The 16,590-nt window shown below is 42.7% G+C and overlaps 1 protein-coding gene across 5 annotated transcripts in view; it reads right to left on the reverse strand.

Annotated features, from left to right (window-relative positions):
• Nucleotides 1-16,590, reverse strand: part of HIVEP3 (HIVEP zinc finger 3) — a 362,964-nt gene that overhangs the window by 77,517 nt on the left and 268,857 nt on the right. For all 5 annotated transcript variants that reach the window (XM_067530818.1, XM_067530819.1, XM_067530814.1 and 2 more), the window contains 2 exons: nucleotides 10,213-15,859; nucleotides 5,499-5,644 (listed from right to left, as the gene is read on the reverse strand). In XM_067530818.1, coding sequence (XP_067386919.1) covers nucleotides 5,499-5,644; nucleotides 10,213-15,324 — 5,258 coding nt within the window. In that variant the 5' untranslated portion in view covers nucleotides 15,325-15,859. The remainder of the gene's footprint in view (nucleotides 1-5,498; nucleotides 5,645-10,212; nucleotides 15,860-16,590) is intronic.

Consider the following 16,590-nt stretch of genomic DNA (forward strand, 5'->3'; position numbering starts at 1 on the left):
TGAAGTCTGATAAAACAGCCCCACGGCTTCTCCATTTCCCCTAGACTCAAGGGAAACATTCTCTAACCAAGCAGGTTGAGTTACGCAGATGTGTGACCCACCTCAGTTACAATCCCATCGACAAGCTCACAGCATGGGGTCTGGAAGACAGTGCTATAAGGCAGAGTATTTTGCAATTCAACCCTGGGACTTTCTGGGGAGCAACACGTTTGAATCCATCTAGATCTCTGATTATTTGTACTGTACTAGAAAGAAAAGGCCGTGGGTTTTGAATTCTTTCAATTAGACATTTTGTCTGTTCAAGGGAGCCCTGGGTGGGATGGTGTTTTTAGACTGAAATCATAACCGTGATTCAAAGGACTTTAGGGTTAATGACACTACAAACATCAGTTGCTTATTGGTAAAGTTTTATTAAGGAGGCCGGATAAAGGAATTAGAACAGGAAGAACAGTGACTCTCAAGCAAGGGCCTGAATCCCGATCTAACTCACACCAAATCAGCCACCAGCCTCTAACGCAAAAAAAGAAAAAAACCACAAAAACAAAAACCACAGACAAGATTTCCCTTACAACTAAAGATGTGCTAAACTAATATGTGATGAGACTGATTCTTCTTTCACTCACACCAGTGTAAATCAGAAGCAACTCAACGGAGGGCAATGAAAGTACACTGGTGTAAAACCAGAGTAAATGAGACCAGAATCTGGTCAAACATGCTGGTGTAAATCTGGAGTAACTGAATTGGAGTCAATGGACTTTTACTGGTTTAAAAGAGGCATGAATGAGAGGAGAATTCAGCCCAGTATCATAACAAGCATCTCCTCCAACAAAGAAAAATAAAGTTTTATCATTAACAGCAACAGTCAAGCCGTTATGTATGTGTCTGCTTACTGAGAATACACCTCTACCTTCCCCTTCATGAAATACCAATTGTGATAGTCTTATAAAGGCAGAAGTGAAAGCTATCCATCATTAACCTGCTTAGATCTTCCCTGCTGCAATCAACCAGTGCAATATGCAAATTGATTCAGTATTATGAAAGCACCGGGAGGTTGGCCATGAAACAGCAGAACATACATTTACTGTAACTACCCCAACCATATTAGATTTCATCTTGGAAACACTAATGCACAGTAAACAGGCCAGGCTTCACCTACCATCACAGCTCCCCACTTTCAAACCAAATCAGCATCAATCTACAATTTCATGATGTAAGACTTCAAAACGGGGACAACCCCTCTGCAATACTGAAGTGCATTGATGAAGATGACAGAATCACTGAGGAATTATGACACTGCTAGCATTGGTCCACTTGTCCTTTAAAGATCATTTTCACTGTTCAAAATCACTGTAATATTCCTCTGTGAAACACCACGTGGGTGTTTTTATTAGCGCTGCAAGGAGTATCAGCTACCGCATGGATTTTCATGCAATGGCTACTTGAGAGACACCATATCAAGAGAGCTAAACGCACACAATGGCAGTCTCTGAGCTCAGAAAGACTCTTCATAGGAGAGGTTTGTGTGTGTTGCGTGTTGGTTTGGTGCCAGTGCAGAGTCAATGGCTGTATATAAATTCTTAAGAATTTTCAGAGTTTAGAGTGAAATCCAGTTGCTGAAACTACCGGCCAAATGGGTTAAGATAGTGAGGGTTGTTCCCTGAAGTGGAATTAGTTCTGGTTTGAAAGTTCTGGTGACAGCTCTGGGGATGAATCCTCTGTTCAACTCCAGGTAAAGTACAGGCAGAACCAGGTATGTTTCTCTCAGACTCCCAAACAGACCTGAACCCTGACATGGAAGGACCATGGTTCAAAGCGCAGGCTGGGATTTCAAAGAAGCCTAAGGGAGTTAGATGCCAACGAAATTCAGTGGGAGTTGCCTTGCTCCTTTAGGTTCATTTGAAAATCACCACCATAACCCAGCTCTGTGGCTCACTTAGTTCTTACCTTTTCTGCTGAGACGGCCAAACTGGGCCCAGTTAATGTCCTTGTGGTGATACGAAGAACTGCTTATTAGGGAACGGGCCTGAGACCCAAAACACGTTACACAGGCCACATTTTGGTCACCACCATGCTGACGTGATCCAGAGGGGACCACTGCTGTCCCTTCACTCTGGATTTTGACTACAGTCATGAATGGAACCATGAGGGCAATGTTCAGAATCAACAAAGATTGGCTTCTCAATGTTAACTTCTCTGTAGTTCAAGAGCATTTTGATTTGAACTCCAGTTTGGGACCATCTCTGTTTAAAAAGTCCCCTGAGGGTAAAACACAACGAAACCAGCCATGAGTCTCTCAGAGCTGCCAGAGACGTTTTAAAATACAGCGACAACAACTGCATATTTTAAAATGTGTGACACTGGGGTAGGTCGGTTTGTCAAACGGGGTCTGTAGACTCAGATTCACGGTAAGGTTTGAGATTATTTCATCACTCGTGTCCTTTAAGATTGGCTAGTGGATGAGATGGGAATCTTCAAGTCTAGCTCTTACACACCCCCTCCCATTCACTAGCCCTGCAATAAGAGTCTAGTGAGCAGGCTGGACAGCAGTGGAGAGGCGGCAGAGCTGGGATTGGCATTACAGTAAATGAGGTAGTCATGGGGCGAAAGGTAGCAAAGGTGAAAGGTGAAGCGCAGAGTGAAAGCAGCAGAGGGAGGCGAGTGCTGATAGCAGCAGTGAGAATGAGAGAGGAAGAGGGAGCTGGGGGGAGAGAAATGCCACAAGCTGAGCCTTTGAGGGAGAAGCCTCTTGAATTGCTTTGCGGTGACTCTCTGGCTGACCCAGAAGCAGCATTAAAAGGTCCCCAAAAGATCTGCAGCCATCTGCAGTTGGTTGGTAGGTTGGGTCTGGCCGATACTACAGGACCAGGGTGGGGTAAAGAGATGAAGGGGAAAATGAGGGAAAGAGGGTATTTGTCCCTATGAAAAAAACACAATGAAATAACTTCTTGAGGGGGAAGGAGGGTAATTAAATTCTGAAAAATAATCCCAGCAGGGTGAGTGGGAAGGGTGCTGACTCATAAAATCACTTCTAAAGTACTGCACTCTCTGTGAAACCCTCTGAAGGCTGATTGCTTCCCTGGTAGAAACTGTCCTGAGAAGAGTCGCTTTGGCAAGCGAGAACATAAAGTGTGTTAGGGGTTAAATCATTCCATATCTACAGCTGCTTTGATATGTGTGTTCCCATAGTATCTCTAGTGAACCGTCTTCCCTCTGCTGACAGTCAGAGCTCTGAGCGGATCCTTTACTGTGTAATTTGGAGGTAATATTTTAGCATCCTGTTCTGATATGCTGCATCAGTGATCATGCTTGCCATTAAGCAGCTGTCATCTTCTCTTCTATATACAGAAGTATGGCTTTTTGGGGTCAATTCTACTGCTGTTTAGAAATAAAATGTAAGATTACTTCAGGATGAGTAATACCTTCACTGATGTTATGTTACACAGAGCGTGTGAACAAAGAGTTACTTTGTTTTCTGTTTTAAACCGTTAATAATTTAAAAAATGGATCTAAGAGACTAGGTGTCGCTCAGTCTTGGGGAACATAGGTCTTTCAGTTAAGCCCTGAGTGGGGCACCTGCAGTTCACTTCCCTACTGTTTAGAGTAGAATTCTCTTAAAATGGGCCGCTCTAGGAGAACAATGCCTGTGCTGGTTTGTGTGAAGTAGAATGAATTTCAGCCACATCAGATTGTGCTCCTGCTTGATCATAATGGCAAGGTATCTAACTCCCAGAATATCGAGTTTCCCTCTGAGATTCCTATTCCAAGAGGAACCAATATGAGGGTAACGGAGATGCTTTATGTGTTTAAAGACAATAAAATGCAAGGATCATTTGTCCATGTGACACTCATACGCTACAAAGAAGTAATGCCACCATGCCTAACCAAAAGTATTTGCACAGTGTCTTCCATGAATGACTTTGCTCCCATTCTCTAGCCTGCCTCCTAATTCCTGGGAACTCGCTTATACCGTAGGGTGATAGTTAATAAACACTTGGTTGCTAGCCACAGAGTTCAAGATGAGATGTTGTTATTTGTTTGCTCTTCTATAGTTCTCTGTGTGGCTCTATCTCTCAATTCCATGCCTACAGGTATGCAAGCTGAGATGACTTGAAATTTGAGGGGTACAGCTAAGCAAGAGAGGGATTTCTTGGACTGAACCAAATGGCAGACTTTCATAAAGCCCTTCTTTACTCTTTTGATTTACATATGTTGGTCATATGCTAATTAAACATTTGAAAAGAAAAGCAAACTTATCCAGGTAACAGAAGAGAGAAAAGCACAACCCCATGACTCAACAAAGCTTTTCCAACCAGACAAAACCAAAAGGACTCACCAGTTCCCTGTAGGAGCGACCTATCTTGCTACAAGTTTCTGAAGTATTTTTGCCCCCTTTGAAATACACAGGAAGTAGGATTCTTAAATGTATTCCATTGATGTACTGTTAACTGATTTTTATTTTTCAAAAGATAATCAGAAATATTAAGTGGAAAAGAGTGTGATGAATTACCATGAAGTAAGAATAGTTTATAGAGCAAATTTAGAGCTTGCATCCATTTTGGTTGCTAAATGAGAGAGTTGGGAAGGAGCCCAAACAAGTGTATACACTGCAATCCTACTACTGGGCATTTGACCAGTGTAAAAACAACTGGTCAATTGATCGGTCAAATATTGTCAAATAATGTAAAAAATGGACAAATATTTTAAAGCACTAATTTATTAGTATAGTAACAACAGAAACAAAAGGGAGGAAGACTTTATGGTCTCCACTAGGTTTAGCCTTAGATACTTCTGCCTATTTACAAAAAATAAGTTACTTAACTGAGTCATTTTAACTCAGAAAAATGCAAAACACAGTCAAATGAAGTTTTCAAAAAAAAGGAAAGAATGATACCATCCAAAAGATACGCTGCTGCCTAACATTAGGGCAATCTTGCTGGAATATTTGACAATATTTGATGATGGCGAAATAATAGGTAGTCAACTGACATTAACTGGTCAATTAACCAGTTTGCTAAGGCCATGCAATCTATCATTCCAGCCAAAAACACCTCAGCATCAGAACACATCATTTCAATTCCTTCCTCATACAGGTAAACAACTAATAAAAACTTGATTTTGAGTTGAAGACTCTGAAAGGAACTAGGAAATATGGCGTACATCCCCATTACAATCCATCATCTCCTCTACAGAGCCAGCTGCAGGAAATATCTGCACTCTTCAGCTGTCTCAACTAAACCACCTGCGGTGCTAATGAAGTGCTTGCTAACTTGAAGACCAACTCAGGAAAGAAACTGAATCCAGCATGCATTATATACAAACCTCAAGAGTCAGTTTAGCTGAAGGTGGCTGTAGAAAAGTAAAACTGCTCATATTGATCTATAGCTGGCCATCCCCTGCTGATATCCATCGGATACCTTTACTGACTTGACTTTGTTTTTACTGATAGTTCTTATGCAACAGGCTGTAATAAAAGTCTGAAAACAAAATGAGATACTTACCCTCCTTCAAAGATTTTGATCCTGGCCGGCTCTCCTCTTTTGGATATGGGAGCCTCTTCTTCTGATTTGCCTCTTTTATCCTCTTCCTTTTCAGCTCTAGTTAAATCTTTTCGACCTTCATTGGAAAGGAGTGAAGGCAAATGAACCTACCTCCCCAAAAGAGCAAAACAATCATTTATTACACTTTAAATAGCTCTAACACACACACAGACCATAGACACTGGGTTCCCAAAGATAGAGAAGGCAACCTACCACATGTGCTGCTGACTATAATGATAGTACCTAATAACTGGGACTTGCATTTTCAAATATGCTCTCAAATTCTGGATATTGTCATCTATTTGATATGTCTTATTTAGAATGAACTTTGAAGAGCAGGGAATGTGTTAAAGCAGCAGGTAAATTAACAGCAATTTATGTATTTTATTATAAAAACATTAATCATTAACAAATATTTAAGAATTGCATCCCTCTTGTAAGGTGGGTCCATATATTTATCTTCATTTTACAAACTGGGAAACTGAGACATCGACAAGTGAAGTGTCTTGTTCAGGGCCGCTCAGTGAGTCAGGGGCAGAGTTGGGAATAGAAACCAGGAGACCAGTTCCCAGTGCATTGCTCCAGCGGTTAGATAATATTATCTCCAATATATCCATACACGTTCTCTGATATATCCATACAGTATATGAATTAGAAGAAAGGAAATATTTGTATAATGAAGGAGTTTGGCCTCAACTTTGGTAGCATTCTTCAGAAATCTGGATTTTAGCCCTCTAAACTTTCTATGAACCAATGGTAACTGAACACTCTTGGGTGACTTCCCTTTGCAAAGAACAAAGCTAGCCAACGACTCAGCACACCCACAACCACAAATATCACGCCAACAAACACTGTTTCTCCCTCCAACCCCCCAGAAGTCCTAAAAGTGAAGTTTTCTCTTCTACCCACTGCTAAGCATGAGGCCCTTTGTCTCAGATCCAAGCACAAAGGACAGTCAACAGACCTGCCATTTAGCATGTAAATCTACTCTGTAAATCATTATGTTTACACCATGCAGATTTAAATGTTAGTTCTGAACTGTGCGACTCAATCTGTTTTAAGGAGAGAAAGACTCTGCATCTGGACCTCATTATGCTACTTCGAGGAGCTCTGCATGACATTACATTTGGTGGCATTGCAAAGCTATGATCTAATAAAACATTTTCTTTCACATCATCCACAAAGGTTTGAAAACGGAAGGCAAGTTGGGTTCCACCTAAATTACATTTGCTCTGTGTACACAGCAGTACAGGATGACTTCATTTGGCGGCTGCTGTCAATGTATCATCCATATCATTAAACTGTGTATCAGATAAGAACTTAAGAAGGGCCATACTGGGTTAGACCAACGGTCCATCTAGCCTAGTGTCCTGTCTTCCGACAGTGGCCAATGCCAGGTGCTTCAAAGGGAATGAACAGAACAGCTCATCATCAAGTGATCCATAGTTTACTTCAGTTGCGAGAAGTAGTTGCGAGAACAGGGTTAGCAAAAGAAGTTTCACTACTGTATGTTATTATTGCAAACGACAATCTGATTACTAGCAAGAGGAAGGAAGATCTACCACAGAGTAGTGACGTGACACTTGGCAAATCACTTAGGCCAAATTTTTCAAAATTCTCCACTAATTTTGGGAGCCCAGATTGAGGTACTCAACTGACTCAGGCTCACGGGGCCTGTGCTGCGGGGCTAAAAATAGCAATGTAGATGTTTGCGCTTGGGCCAGAGCCTGGGCTCTGAAACCAGAGAGTCTCAAAGCCCAGGATCCAGCCCAAGTCTGAATAGCTACATTACTATTTTTAGCCCCACAGCGTGAGCCCCATGAGTCCAAGTCAGTTGACCCAGGTCCTGAGTCTCTCTGATGTGAGGATTTTTTTGCTGTGTAGATGGACACTGAGGGTGCTGAGAACCTACAACTCCAAATGAAGTCAGTGGGAGCACAGGCGCTCAGCACCTTTGAAAATCAAACCTTAGATATCATGATTTAAACATCCAAAGTTAATTCAACTTTTTGGCAAGTTTTCACCTTAACTTTTTCTATGTCTCAGTTTCACTATCTGTAAAAGATCAGTAATACTATATGCCATCACAGATATAGTGTTAGACTTAATTTACTAATGTTTTTGAAAGGGCAAGACATAAATGGACAGTTGGAAGACCCTAGACAGATGTAAAATAAATTATACAGTTGCTATTATATTATATACAGTTTCATATCATTGGTAAAGTGTGCATGTTCACTAAGCAGTTTAGTTAGCCCTGCAGCTATATGCAGTGCAGCCTACTCTTGCTTCAAACTTCATCTGCCTGGTAAATCTCACTGAGATTGAAAAACAAGCCAAGTCTGAAGACTGTATGCAATGTATGACAACTTATTGGTAACTGACTGTATGTGCCTATTGTATTAAAGACTTTGATTTATATTAACTTTTCTATTGTAATAATTGACCATTTATAGTTATATAAAAAGTATTTTTAAGGAAAATAATTACAAAGGTACAGACTGAAGCTTGAATGTTCAGCACTTTGATTGAGGCCACTGGAACCCAGCTACTGTTGACCACAGCTTCCCGGGTAGCCAGGAAACTGTCCCTTGTAATCTTTCTCAGTAGCATATTTTAAATGACTGGACTTCAGAATTTCACTACTACTGAACATCTGATTAAAAATCACTTATCTACTTGGCAGTAGGTCAGTTTTCCTCCACTGAATTAAACATGATTTGTGCTAATACTAACCCATTTAAGCAGCAGTTATTAATATAAACTAGGGTAAACCATTTTCTTGGAAGACACATCAATAAAGCAGCCGTCCCAATTTAGTGCATCCCAGCTGAACACAGTAAATCTTAAAAATATGTTACTCATACACAGCACCTTTCATCATGACACATTTTACAACTATTTACATATACTACCAGTAAATGGTGGCTGTCTTGGAGTGGGAGACAGGTATATGAGAGAGCACAACAGTGCAGGGAGATGAATTTTGTAGATGCACCAGGGCAAACCTCCTACACTTGCAAAATGCATCACGACCTGTTTAATATCCACCAGGGCTTCGTTTATAAGGTTTTGGCAAAAAGATCTTTAATCCCTTTGGGGAAAACTGTATGTAATGAAATATCTCTGCCTTGAGGATTGAGACCTGTGTCCTCCCTATCGAGATTTTAACCTGTAATTCCAGGGACACTAGATATTTTAAACCTGATGTTTAGGTCATCCTCCTCAGTACATCCTAAAAGCACTACTCTGCGTACATGTGAGCATCCCCAGCTCATGTCAAAGTCAATGGGAAGGCAGGTGGCCCAGCAGTTCTCAGAATGAGGCCCATAGATGGTAAAACACTTTGAGACCCTTTGGGATGGATGCAGCATAAGTGTAAAGTATTAGCTATTGTTGTTATAACACACATATTATTTGTTTCCTGGTTCCTTGAAATCCTGTCTTGGGGATTTCTGCAGAAGATTGATGGAAGTGCCGCAGAGAATTATGGTAACTCTGGTGTGTATTTTAACACATATTTATAAGCAGCAGTTGCAGCTGACATTATGATAAAGACAATCTTCAGGGTTCGTTTTGTGATTCAGAAATAAAATGAACAATCCGGCAACACAAATTTTGCTGAAATGAGTATCAAACTGCAAAAACTGCAGAGCAATTCTGTTTGCTAATCTGCATAATCATGACCTGGATTGAAGGGATTTGTATGGTTCAGTGTTAACTGAAAATGGTATATGTTCTGCTCTTGAACCCTCCCTACCCGCTCCCCACCACCAAAAGCAAGGGGAAAGCACCATATGGCAACCAATAGCTTCTCCCAGACCCTTAGACCCATGTGGCATCCCAATCAATGCACAACTGTGGCATGGTTGGTTAAGAATATAAAACAGGTTTGTCTTGCTTCTTATAACCTTTTTCAGGGTGTAGGGTCAGGTTTACAAACATATTGAGGCCCCTGAAGATGCAGATAGGCACCTAGGGGGATATGAGCACCAAAGTGAGTTAAGTGCCTAACTCCCATTGGTCTTCAATGGGAGTTAAGTACCCAAGCTGTTTAAGAGCTTTAGTAAAGCCTATGAGATGCCTATCTGCATCTTTCAGTTCCTAAACACCTTTGTGAATCTGGCCTTGAATACTTTTAAGTGTTCAGATACCATGGTGATGACTGTGGGATAGGAAGGTAGACAGACAGCAGGAATCCCATTACCTAAAATATCCCTACTAAGAGACCAGTTGGTTTTTATTAACATCGCACAAAATATACAAAATTATGAGACCTTTTATAGGGTCCCCCCCCCAAAATAGCAATTTCAAATATCAAACCACAAAGGCAAATGTAAGTGTAATCTTTTGTGCTCAGTACTGGTAGTTCAGAGTAAGGAGGCAATCGTGTACTGCTCTGCTGATTACTAAACAAGCAGAAACTGAACTATGGAAATATAATGTCCTGCCATAGAGCAGATTTGCCAATGTCTTTTGGCCAATACCGTGTTTTGGGTTCTTGCTCACTCCAGCAGTCCCACTGAGGGTAAGCGCTCATCAGCGTGAGAAAGGGATGCACAAAGTAGCCCCTACATAATTAACACCACCACCTCCTCTCCCTCCATTTCTGCTCCCCCTTCCCCCTCATCGCCCACACACACCTGGATAGGAGGAAAGCAAAAAATGTTCTTACCTCGGTCATTTTTGGCTTCCTGGAGCTGGAGGGCACAAGCCTGCCTGTCTCTGGACGTGGAGCTGTAGCCATGGTATAGATTTCTTTGCTCACCTTCTGCTTGGATCTCAGAAGTGAGAGGGCTGTTTTAGTGGATATACCTGGGAGGTTAGGATTATACAAACTAATGCACCAGCTGGCATACACTGAGGACCTTCGGTCGACTTGCTGGGTATGATTTGGCTTTATGTAGTTCAAATAGCACCAAGTGACATTCGTAGTTGTGTGGAGACTGGGGAAGTGAAGTACCTTCTTCAGATCAGAACTTTCTCGACACTTCATTGCACTTTGAGTGACATCGGAATGATGCGCGGGGCTTGGAGGGTTTGGTAGGGGGTGTTCCGCCGGCTCTTTGGAATCTTCCTTCTTTATCGTCTGCAAAGGTGTCTTGCTTCGGAACTGCTTGCCAGATTGTTGGGTGTATTCCTCCAGTGCCTCAAAGCTCAAAGCACCTGAATGTGGCAAGGTTGGTGGCATGGTAGTTGGTATTTCCTTTGGCTCAGACAGCTCAGAGGACAAAGTAGGTGGAGTTTTAACCTCAACCCGGCCTTGGCTCTCTGCCAGAAAGTGAGATTTATCCTGCTTTTTCCCTTCCTCTATTGCACTGGGTGGCTTCACCACTTCCAACTTTTCTTCCACTTCAGAGACTTCCTCCTCTTTCACTCTTTTCTGCTGCTGTGTTTCCATCGTCAGCTCCAAGCTACCAGCTGGAGAGAGCATCCGCTTGCTTCCACCAACTGTTGATGAGCCCCCTTCCAGTCCCAGGACACTTTCTGATGGGGACGTGAATGGCATATAACCTTTCCGTTCTGGTAATGGTAATGGCACTCTCAGATATGGAGTCTGGAAGATGCTTCTTTGATCCTCTGTGATCATCTGTGCTAAATCGAAGCCTATTCCATGAACATCAGAGCTGTAGACCAGGGCACCCTTAGGTTGGCAATCATCAAATTTTGGAAGGACAATAGAAGATGGACTACATTGGGACTGAGTGACCAGGATTTGAGAAAGAGTAGTATACATTGCATTCCCATAGTTTGGCATGTTAGTCTGAATGCGAACGGGGACCACAAGTGATACCACAGGATCTGCACATGTAGGAACCACCAGCTGAGATGTGCAGGCTGAGACTGAAGGGCTGGTTGTGCGGGTCAAAGAATGTAACCTGCTATTGGAGCTGTATTCTGTGCATGGAGGAAGGCTAGAGGCCCCTGCTGGTGGAGATACACTGGATTTGATCTGCGGTAAATGGCCACCAACCTCACCTGGCAACTGGAGAGCAAATGGAGATTGTAGAGGCAGAAAAAATGCAGAAGGGAGTGGTGAGGAGCCTGGGTAATGGACAGGTAGGAATGAAGGGTGCTGCCTGAATGGTACTTCTGCTGGGTGTGACATTAATGGAGGGACAACGTGAAGCTGGCCTGGGTGGAGAAGAGCTTGCTGGAGAGGAAGTGGTGGTGTCTGAAATATAGAGGGAGGAATCTGTGGCATAGGAAATGGAGCAGAGAGGATGTCAGACATAGCATGAGTGGAGAAGAGCTCTGCAGACTGTCCCGGCTGTGGCAGAAGGTGCTGGAATGGAAAGAGAGATACTTGTGGAGACATACGATGTTTTTCATGCAGTGCTAGTTGTGGCACTGGATGATGAAACACCTGCAGAGCCTCAGTGTATGGCTGGCTGTACACAGGCTGAGGGCTGTCTTTTGGCTGACTTTTATCGCCATGTGAGGATGAGGATGACGAAGATGTAGGCTGATGGGTCAAACTTGTGGCAGGCGATTTACTGGAAGAAGGCAATGGTTCTTCTGCCTCTTGCCTTCCTTTTGGGGCTGAGTCTGCCTCATGCTCTGGATGCCTGGTGAGAGACGCTTGCCTAACCAGAAAGCACTTCCTCCTCTCCTGTGGAGCCAAGGAAACTGAAGGGCCAGGTGTTGAGGCAGAAGAGGATGACAAGCTCCCATAGTCAAATGATTTACTGCGGGGTTCTGACATCTGAGAAGAATGAGACACATTAGGTGTCTGCTCGGAAGCAGATCTTCGCATTTCCCTTGAATGATGGTGGTGGCTCGGTACCGTTAACATATGTGAGCCAATGCAAAGAGGGTTAGTATGGGATTCAGAGGGCTGGCTGACAGCCTCTGATTTACTGTATTCTTCACGATCAAATGAAATGGAATGGCTGGAGCCATGGGATATGCTACTTTCCTGACTTGGACTTCTCGTCAGGGAGATGGACTCAAAACTGGATTCTCCAGAAGATTGAGCCATTTCTGCCAGCCGTAGCCTTTTCTTTTTTGGTGGGAGTTTCTCGGCCGGAAGCTGGGAAAGGGTTTGGCTTCTCTGTGGCCACTGAAATTCCTCTGTTTTTTCCGGCTCTTTAGGAGGTGGCTCAGGCTCTGTTTCGGGTCTATCAGGCTCTTCAGTGACAAGGATCTCAGGGACCTGGATGTTGGGTTGGCGTACCAATTTTGGCTGCAGGGAATGAGATGGCCTACTGTGCTGCGTTGCTGGCTGAGATGAGTACTGTGATAAAGGTTTTTCTTCTGTTTCCAAGCCACTCAGCTGTTCTATAGAGTCAGACTTCTCGAAGGAACTCGTATGCTGGATGACAGAGATCTCTTTGGACGTTTTCCTTCTCTCTTTGCTTTCTGTACTAGAAGCTGGCTTTGTAGTTCTGGGGTGAAAGCCGGCACTGACATTGGAGAGTGGCATGGCTTTCATTGTATCAGCTGGTGACTTAATGGACTCACGGGGTAAGTTCAAAGCAACATTCGATGATGCTGGATTAGCAAACTGACTTACTGGCCTCATGCTGGATGAGGGAGTTTCAGGCAACTCAAAAGCTGGAGGGTCCTCATCGTCACCAAGACTCTTTTCTTTTCGTCTTTTTCTGAGTGGAGTAAGCTCTAAGCTGGTCCCTAACTTGTAATGCATCATCTGTGGCCATGCATCAGGATCCACAAGACTTTTCTCAGCTTCTGAAGAGGTATGGGAACTGGAAGAATGAGGCTTTGAGATCTGAAGCTCTGAACAGTAATATTTCTTATGTGCTTCATAATTATCCCTTTTCTTGTACCGAGCACCACATATATTACACTCGTAGAGGAACCCTTTAACTTTCAGACCCTTCCGTGCCTTTCTGGTCAGATCACTTTCCTTGATTTCTTGTTCTTCAGCAGGTTTGGAAACTGTTTCTTTGCTTACTGAACTAACCTCCTCTGAACCATATTCCACTCCCAAAGGTAGCTCAATAGCTGGTTGTCGTTTTAGCATTCGAGGATGTGAAGAAAACACTTGACTGCGGCTTAAGACATCAGATTCCATGATGTGGTCATCAAATGAATAACTACCTCTAAAGGTCTGAGGGGAGCTGATAGTGCATGTAGCAGAAGGCATTGAGTGGCTTCTTAGGAGAGGCACTGTCTCTGTGGCACCGTGGGATTGTTGAAGTGATAACAATGATTGTTCAGGCTTCATTTTTTCACCATGGGATGTCAATGATTTTGATGAATCCAACTGGCTACTGGAACCAGACTTGATATCAAACTGAAATGGTTCTCTGTATGCACCAGACTTTGGAGATTCAATGCTGCTACGTCTAGATAAAGAACTTCTTCTAGGCTTTACGCTATCTATTTCACTGGTATCTACAACAGCTTCATTAATTGTGATTAGCTTCGTGATGTGTTCTATAACCTGTGTTCTAGGCACAGACAATGGTACCATGCTAGGTTTATCTTCAGTAGACACGTGCGGAAACCCCTGGGTTGTGGTCGCAGCTAACATTGCTGTCCTTTGCCCAATTCTCCCACATTTCCCAAAAATAATTTCTGCATAAGATTTTGCATTTGTATTTGGTGGGCTGATCTGCTGTTCTGCACTTTCTGATCGTGAGAAGTAGCCTGACTCCGTACTGCCTTTACTACCAGGACTAAGGAATGCCTGCTCATCTATCACCTTCTTCCTTTCACTTAATCGGAGTGCAAGCTTCTGTTTTATAGTATGGGTATCTTCTGATTTATGGCTCAACGCACGGTCAGCTGAGGGCTCCACAAACTGCGTGCTGTCCTCAAGAGACTGAGACATACTGGAATGGGATAATGAACACCGGTCGTGGCTGGAACCTTGGCTTCCTATACTATGCAAACTACCAGATAACAGGGTGTGCTTTTGCCTGGGTGATAGTTCTACAGAATGACCTGACATTACAACCGTCTCCTCTTCTGAATCTGTGCTTTCTCCTTCAGTAGGTTCTTCAAATTCCTCCCCACCAATCCTTTCCATTTCCAAACTGGAAGGATACATCTCTGCTCCAATTCCTGATGCCAGCCCAGCTTTTATTCTATGAGCATGAGACTTCCTATGTTTATACAAATTGCTTTTAGTCTTAAAAGAAAAGCCACATGGAATGCAAGGGTACGGCCGCTCACCTGTGTGTGATCTGATATGTTTCTGGAGTACACTTGGCTTTGCACAAGGCCTACTGCAGTACTGACAAATGTATTTGCCTGGCTTCTGCGGTTTCTTTTCCTTCTTGTGCACTTCCTCAGCTTGCTTTAAGGAAACTTGGGAAGATCGAGGGACATAGACTTTTTGAACGGACGGCATGTCCTCTTCAGGAAGGATTGTTGAATGGGAAGGTATGAGCTGGCTGTGATGAGAATGAAGCCCAGATGATGAAAAAGAGACAGAAGGACCTGGTCTTACTGGATCTACTAGCTGCCATGTGGGCCCTTCAAGGACATGCTCTGGTTTTCCAGGAGACATAAATGCTGGTGACAGTGGATGCTGCTGAAGTTGTGAAACGTGGGGCGAGTGCTCAAATGAGGAATGCTTGGGTTGCTTCTGATGTCCGGTTTTCTCCTGAGATTCCTCTCTTGGAATCGGCAGGGAGCCAGAAAAGTGCTGCTGCGACACAATATCACGAAGAGGGGTAGCTTGCAAAGAAGCAGAGCTGCCCTGATACGTAGATGCAGAGGAAATACTGGATTGGAAAGCCTCTCCTTTGGTAAGCCTCTTTCGGGGACTTTGCTCGGCCTTTTTTGTGCTCTTCTGGCTTTGTTCAGGATCCATGACCTTAAAAGGGTCTTTGAATGCTATTTTGGGCAGGTTTGGGCAGGCTTCATTTACGAATAATAAAGGTCTCCTCTGTAGATTCCCTGCTTTGCCTGCATTTGCTCTGGAGCTGGAGCCACCAAGAGATGGTTGTTGATTTAAGATTTTACTAAAGTATCACTCGTTGCTATTTGATTCAAAGAAAAGTTTCAGGGTCAATAAAGTTCACATTGGTAACGCATGACAAACTACTTCAAAGAGAGAAAACTTTCCAAAACTTTTAGTCCAAATGTTTTCCTTGTGAACTTGGTTAAGGCTTTAAACTTTGCCATTTTATTTCAGTTGACAGTGGCAAGCCTTCAAAGTCAAGAAGCAACCCACAATGTGTCTCTTGTTTGTTATGCAAACCTCTGAAAACTTGAGACTTTAGTGCTCATCTCATAATCATCGTTTTCCTTTGCAAGGAAAATAACCCTGAATGGTGTGTGTCCCCGTGTCTTCCTGCTCTTCTGCTTTTGCATTCAAAGGCCTCGAAAAAGTATTCCCCACATTTCTGTAATTACATCAACCAAGACACAAACACACACAAATTATGCAACATTCATATTTCAGCCATGAAATATTGTTACATTGTTATAGAGGATGACAAAATTCTATACAAAAAAATCATAATAGTTCAACTAATTCTTACCATTTTTTAACATTTTTACTGGCAATGCAAACCTAAACATTACTGCTGTGAAAATTCAGGGATCTATTCTCTCTTCAATACATGCACAGCCAGGCACTGTAACTGAAACTAGAGGGATACAAACAACTTGAAATTTAGTCACAGCATTTAAAAAAAGGAGTTAAAAGTCATTTCCGATCTTACACCTACTTGACTTCTCCCTCTGCCAATTTTTATGGCTTTACAATCACATTTTCCTACCTAATGGATTATACAAAGAAAACTATGAAACTAAGTACGTACAAAGTGCTATCAAATGCACCATGAAAAACAGAGAACAATCTCTCTCCTTCTAAGTCTCTTAATGTTGCAATAATCATAGGTGTCACTAGTAACAAAAGTACATTAAAAAAATCATACAGAATATGTTTTTTTAAATTGCCGGTGTCCGTTTAAGTATGAGAACAAACTCCCTGAGTTAATCATTTTTTTTCTAATGGGTAATGATTGGGAGTCTCATTTTAGTGCTGCTCCTGTAGGATGCCCATATCTTAAATACGGGGTTGCTCACGTTGGCACAATGTGTGTAAATGGTAGATTTATGGGCCTACCAA

Source organism: Emydura macquarii, unplaced genomic scaffold (genome assembly GCF_026122565.2).
Source record: "Emydura macquarii macquarii isolate MOO-44397 ecotype Brisbane River unplaced genomic scaffold, CSIRO-AGI_Emac_v2 contig_3113, whole genome shotgun sequence".
NCBI lineage: Eukaryota > Metazoa > Chordata > Testudines > Chelidae > Emydura > Emydura macquarii.